Source organism: Protobothrops mucrosquamatus, unplaced genomic scaffold, assembly GCF_001527695.2.
Source record: "Protobothrops mucrosquamatus isolate PMUCROS unplaced genomic scaffold, P.Mucros_1.0 scaffold_164, whole genome shotgun sequence".
In the NCBI taxonomy this organism is placed as follows: domain Eukaryota; kingdom Metazoa; phylum Chordata; class Lepidosauria; order Squamata; family Viperidae; genus Protobothrops; species Protobothrops mucrosquamatus.
Genome location: NW_015386240.1, coordinates 207 through 6,963, shown reverse-complemented (window position 1 = coordinate 6,963; position 6,757 = coordinate 207). Strand labels below are relative to the sequence as shown.

The 6,757-nt window shown below is 34.2% G+C and overlaps 1 protein-coding gene across 1 annotated transcript in view; it reads right to left on the bottom strand.

The window, feature by feature from the left end:
* LOC107292287 (fibrillin-2) overlaps positions 1 to 2,566 on the bottom strand; it is a gene marked incomplete at its 5' end in the record, with an annotated part of 40,506 nt that extends 37,940 nt beyond the window's left edge. Inside the window, 3 exons of the mRNA XM_015821371.1 lie at positions 393 to 518; positions 1,937 to 2,059; positions 2,441 to 2,566. Of these exons, the coding sequence (XP_015676857.1) occupies positions 393 to 518; positions 1,937 to 2,059; positions 2,441 to 2,566 (375 nt within the window). The remainder of the gene's footprint in view (positions 1 to 392; positions 519 to 1,936; positions 2,060 to 2,440) is intronic.
* Positions 2,567 to 6,757: the final 4,191 nt, after the last annotated feature.

Genomic DNA, 6,757 nt, shown 5'->3' with positions numbered 1-6,757 from the left:
CAAATTTCATGAATATCCCTCTACTTTTTCATCCAAATTGTAAATAAAAAGGTTAAATATACTAGGCTGAGCACTAGCTTCTATGCTATTCCACTTGATATCTTTATTCAATTTGATGAGGAACCATTCAAGAAAACTCAGACCAGCAATGAATCAACTTAACATATATGCCATCTTTCCATCCATAATTAGTTTATTACAATATCATAGGTACAAAGTTGATATATTATATTCCCAGCATTTTCACAAACTGAAAACAAATCTCTATCTTAACTAAAACTACATTTAATTACAGAAAAAAAATCTAATTCATTTCCCCTATTTGTACGTTACTATTTTATAACATTAACTTATAAAAGGGAACCTCTGAAATCTGTAACTATTTTACATACCAATGCATATTTTCATGTCAACAGAAGCCATGAATCCATCATAACAAAGACAACGATATTCTCCTGGAATGTTAATGCACTGTCCACCATCACAGATATCTGGGTTACTGTCACATTCATCAATATCTGAAAAAACAACTCAGTATCATCACATTTGATCTTTCATTTGCCTAATAAATTTGATAGTCTTTTTCACAGTAATAAAATTGAACAAAAAAGTTCAGATACATCATTATATCAACTATGAGATACTCATCGGGGCACACATTTTTTTTCAGCGTAATGGTAGAATGTCAACATTTTGTAGTCTTTACCTGTATTAAAGTGCTCCAAATTCCCTTGTTTCCAGGCATATTTGATTTCCTCAACTTGCTGCCTCGCCTACATTTCTGCATAGTGACTTTGCCATAGGATTTACTTATTCCCTTGGACTACTGTAAAATTCTTACTTGCCATCATCTCTATTTTATTCTAATATGATCTGAAATCCTTTGCCCAGATCTTGCTATGCTAACCTGGAGTGATTCTTACACTGTAAAAATACTTCCCTTGTTCCTTTTATGAAGCAATCACTAATCCAGAAGAACCATGCCAAAATCCTACCTTTCTATATATATATATTTATGTTATGTACATGTGATTTTGATAAAAGCAGCTGAAGTATGCACTTAACCAATGGCCTATTTTCATTATTGACTTGATTTTCCCTGATATTTCAGTACATTTTTCTGATTCCCTTATGAGTATCTTGTTGAAAATGAATAGTTCTATTGCTCAGACTGAAATTTGTGAGGAAACTATTACCTTAGATATTAAGCAAATTTTCCTTTTCAGAAGTTTAAAATCTTTCCTAATTTACAGGTTTTAAGAGAAAGAAAGATAGAAAGAAAGAGATCTATTCATGTTTTTTTAAAGCACCATTTGATGCTATACATACGAGTCTTGGACTTGTAAAGATTGTATTTCCTTTCTGTATTTTTATTTTTTTAACCTGACATTTGGTGTATGTAGACTTATACTGCTCCTTTGTTGTACTTTACTGGAACCATGTATTTGTTAAAATCATAATTCAAACTAATTTTACTGTTGAAGCTAAAATCCTAGTGTACCAGCCTAAAGGCAAATAAGGAATTTACTGAAAGAATCGGGCTGCACATCAAGGTTATACTTGATGATAGAATATATAAGCTTAATATCAATCTAATAAATGACCATTATTTATTTGATTTATACTTCCATTTTTCAATTAGGTGCTCAAGCTAATGCATATAGCATTCCCTCCTCCAATTTTCCTCCGGAACAATTGCCTTGTGAGGTAGTTGGGCTGTAAGAGAGTGATTCACTGAAGTTCTACAATTTAGGGGGGGTTAGAACCTGCATCTACCCATTCCTAGTCCAGTATCTTTACAACTGCATCACCCTGGCTCTAACTTTGATCGTTCACGATTCGTTCTCTAAGCCTCTTTATTATAGAACTCTATTGACATTTTCTCATTGTTTGGTGGATGCAGTATAAGAAATAAAGGTAAATTTCATTATCTTACCTGCGCAACTCCTCATATCTGGCATTAGAGCATATCCATCACTGCAACTACATTCATAGCTGCCTTCTGAATTACTGCAGTGAGTGTCACAGCCTCCGTTCATAATCATGCACTCATCAATATCTAGGAGAATATATTTGGGACAGATGAGATAGGTATCTTATAAAGCATCACTTTTTTTGTTTCTAATAGCTGCATTTTTATTCCCCAATTTTCACATTTCTTCCCTATCTCTATCAACAGAAGAAAGTAAGCACTTTTAGGAGTCAATTCTGTCAATATTTTGTGATATAACTTATCAAACAAAACTAAAATTAGAATGTAAAATATAGCTAAATTAACAAAAGTAACAGTGCAATTTTTTTACTGAGGTGTACTCAGGGTGGGACACCCTTATAGATCTGGAAGCTACATCTTATTTTTTTTATGAAGTTGAAATTCTGAAAAGAACACATTAAAAAAAGTATTATAAAACTGACAGGTGTTAAAATTTCTAGTACTCACCGATGCAGCCTTGCTTATCTGGAGTTGCCTGGTACCCAGGATTACAGGAACACTGATACATTCCAATCACATTCACACATTTCCCATTTCTACATAAGTTATTGCTAAGAGAACATTCATTGATATCTGAAAAAGAAAATTTGCTTGCTTCAGCTCTTGTCTATTTTCAGGGTTTCAATGGGCAAAAATCTAGCAATATCATGAAAGGGGGTTCTGATATGAAGTTAACCTTAAACTTTTCAACATCTAAGGGCCAATTCTTTTATGCTTTGTTATGAGAATGCTAATATTACAGCCATAGAAAAATAACAATCACATTATTGATATAATGCAAATTCCAGTCCCTATAGACATAAACATACGCACAGATACACAGACACTGCATTTTACAACATCCAACCATAGGAAAGCAATTAGTCAGTGGCAGATTCAGACTTGGAGTCTGTTTACTGTCTACTGAAAAAGACAGACATTTAGCATAGCAAAGATTTGCACAATCTATTTAATAGTTTAAATATTTTTTATTCCATCTTCTGTAACTCACGTTGGCTAAGAAAACCAGAAAATAATAAACAAACAGCACTTCAAGAATATGAACGAAAATAAAAATCATCTTAAGCACTCACAAAAATAACAGAAGCAACAAGTACCTTTTTTCCAAATTAAACATGTGTTAAGATAATGAATGAAATAGAAAGCTGTACATTACTGTACCTTACTTCAATGTGAATTATCTTAAAAGTAAACTAATTATAGTTTTCAAAGTGGAGAAATCAGAACTTTTTTCATTTTGTTTGCTACCTACAACTACCTTTTTGTACATGGACAATAGATTTGTTTAATAAGTGAATGCCCCTTATTTGCAGTGTTGTCATCTTTAACAATGTTTATGGGATTATATACAGTGATACGCAAATTGTCCTTGGCTCCAATTAGTAAATGTTCACCCATATTGCAGGCTTTTCTAGCAAATGTTCAGAAAACAATGTCTGTTTTCCTTTTCCAATTCCCTCCCAATTTGAATATCTATCACCCTCCTTAATATGTCATCATTTTTAAAAATAAAATTGAGGCTAATCCTTGTATAAATTATCTTCTCAATCCAGTGATAAGAACCCTACCTCCATGTTCTAATTAAAGTCACACTGTTTGTTAATGTCTGCTCAATAAAAAATAAACAAACTGACACTAAATTCCTGTTTATGTTGGGAAACTTAATGATTTTGGTCAGAGAATTTCAGGGTCTTCTAGTACTAGTTGCACACTATTTCTTAGAAATTTGAAAAATACTTATGCAGTTAGTTTTGCACATATCTGACATAGCTATTATCCAGCCTTTCCATAGGGAAAAATGCAAGTGCTCCTTTATGTTTATTAATTTGTTGTTGTTGTTGTTAGTTGCGAAGTCATGTCTGACTCATTGTGACCCCATGGACAACGTTCCTCCAGGTTTCCTGTCCTCTACCATCTTCTGGAGTCCATTTAAGCTCACACCTACTGCTTCAGTGACTCCATCCAGCCAACTTATTCTTTGTCTTCCCCTTCTTCTATTGCCCTCAATCTTTCCCAGCATTAGGTTCTTCACCAGTGAGTCCTTCCTTCTCATTAGGTGGCCAAAGTACTTGAGTTTCAACTTCAGGATCTGGCTTTCTAAAGAGCAGTCAGGGTTGATCTCCTCTAGGACTGACCGGTTTGATCGTCTTGCAGTCCAGGGGACTCGCAGGAGTCTTCTCCAGCACCATAGTTCAAAGGCCTCAATTCTTTTGTACTCAGCCTTTCTTATGGTCCAACTTTCACAGCCATACATTACAACTATGGCCTTGACTATACGTACTTTTGTTGGCAGGGTGATGTCTCTGCTTTTTAGTATGCTGTCTAGATTTGCCATAGCTTTTCTCCCCAGGAGCAAGCGTCTTTTAATTTCTTGGCTGCAGTCCCATCTGTGGTGATCTTGGAGCCCAGGAAGATAAAATCTGTCACTACCTCCATTTTTTCCCCATCTATTTGCCAGGAATTGAGAGGGCCGGATGCCATGATCTTGACAATGTTAGCAAACATTAACTAAGTATTAATAGCTTAATGTTAACAAAATTCACATGTATCTTCAAGGCTGATTATTCAGAGTGATTTCTCAGTAAATGTGAAGAATTTCATATATCTAATTCAAAAAGTGAAAGGAAGAGAAAGGGAAAGCTGTAACAGATATCAATGAAAGTGGTCTGATCTTGCATAATTAAAGTACTGAATACAGACCTGAGTTTCATTATAATGAAATGGTTAAAACCATGAAAAATATGCTTGATATTATTTTTGTTTTGGATTAATATAAAAGCAGGAAGTCATACATTTGTGACAGTTACAAGTTGTTCACCACAGAAAGGTGCTAATGGAAATAGGAAGGATGAGTTTGGTGAAAAAAGTTGTGTAACATTCTGAACAAATGCAGTTTCAGAGACAAGTTATTATTTGGGGGGGGCATAAATAGATAGGTAGACATAAGAGAAGAGAGTAGACAAAAGGTGACAAGGCCATTCGGTAAAGTAGGAAGAGAATAGCTGCATATGATTTTTTTGGGGGGGTGTCACAGATCTGGGAGGAAAGGGAGCTTAGAATGAGTTGGCATTTTTTTTCAGAATTATTCTGTACATCCCAACCATGACTTTTGTGCATTTTATCTTACTTTTGCTGTTTCTCCCACCACATTAAATTTGTTCGTGTTCTGTTCTATTTTCAGTTATCCCATTGACAAAGAAGCTACAATAGATAAACAGGTAGACAGAAATCTGATATCCTTTATGTATTACTGTCTGAGAATAAGATGATGAGAACTGATGTAAAAATGTTGTAAGTGTAGTTGGCATAACTCTAGAGGTGCTAAAATATGAGTGCAGTTTGTTTATGCAATGACTATAACAATGCATTTCTTTTTGAGGATGCATCCTGATTGATGATGGAACAAAGATTTAGAAGGAAAACTTAGGAATGAATGTAAAAACTACATGTTATATTTTTAATTGTAACTGGAAAGAAGTTGGGACAGAACTGTGATTAAATATACAAGGAATGATCAGACTAAACTTTGGAATTGCAATGAACCACTATACTGGGCAGATGTACTGTATATGTATATGATTGTGCTTTTCAGCAGGTCATTGTAAAATGTTTGTATAAATACAATTATACACAACTGATTTAGGAAAATTATCATGAATTATTTAAGAAAAAAAATAATTATATTTTTCTAGATTTAAGACAGGATGAAAAGCCCAAATTATAGAACAATGTGGAGCTGAAGGTTGGTTAATGAATGGGGTAAAAGCAGTACAATATGAAAGTAAAGAATGTATGAGAGTAAATGGAATGCTTATCTCAAAGGTGCTTTTCAAAAAGCAACTGGACTGTTTTTTCCTTGAGGAGGAGGAAGAAGACATTTCCCTTCTCATCCAATAAGCTTCATCAGTTGTAACTGGATGGTGGGTTTAACAACTACTGCTGGCGTAAATTACACTGAACTATAATCACAAAACAAATGTACTAAAGAAAAGCAAATGAGTTAAGAATTACTAACTCTTAACTCATTCACTTTTCTTTATATCTTCTTCTTATACATAAATAAAAATGTAAATGTTCGTTTGTTCAAAATCTTAAATCTCCGAAAGTTCTTCACCGATTGCTTTGAAATTTTGACACAACATTGCATTCGAATATGCGCATGTTTTTATATACCTATGTTATATAGATGTCACACCTGTGACAGGTAAAACATGCTTTTTTTGAAAAACAGCACCATCTGTTGGACATATATTGTATACCCACAAGCATTGTGAAATTAAACATATTACAAACGTGCGCTTTCTCTTTTCTTTCTTTTCCATTTAACCAGACTGAGTCACAGCAACGCGTGGCCGGGTACAGCTAGTTTATTATAAATATATTAGCCGTGATGGCACAATGGTTAGAATGCAGTATTGCAGGCTAATTCCGCAATACCGCTCGAGTCTCACCGGCTGAATGTTGACTCAGCCTTCCATCCTTCTAAGGCTGGTAAAATGAGGACCCAGATTGTTGGGGACAATATGCTGACTCTGTAAACTGCTTAGAGAGGGCTGTAAAGCACTGTGAAGCAATATATAAGTCTAAGTGCTTTGGTATTTTATATATAGATTATATACTGCTTCACAGTGCTTTACAGTTCTCTCTCAGTGGTGGATTTGGTGGAAGCATTAAGGATAGAAAAGCATTGAAAATTATAGTGAATGATGTTAGTGTAAGTTAGATTTAGTTAATTTTCTTTTCTTTTATATCTTGCTTTTCTTT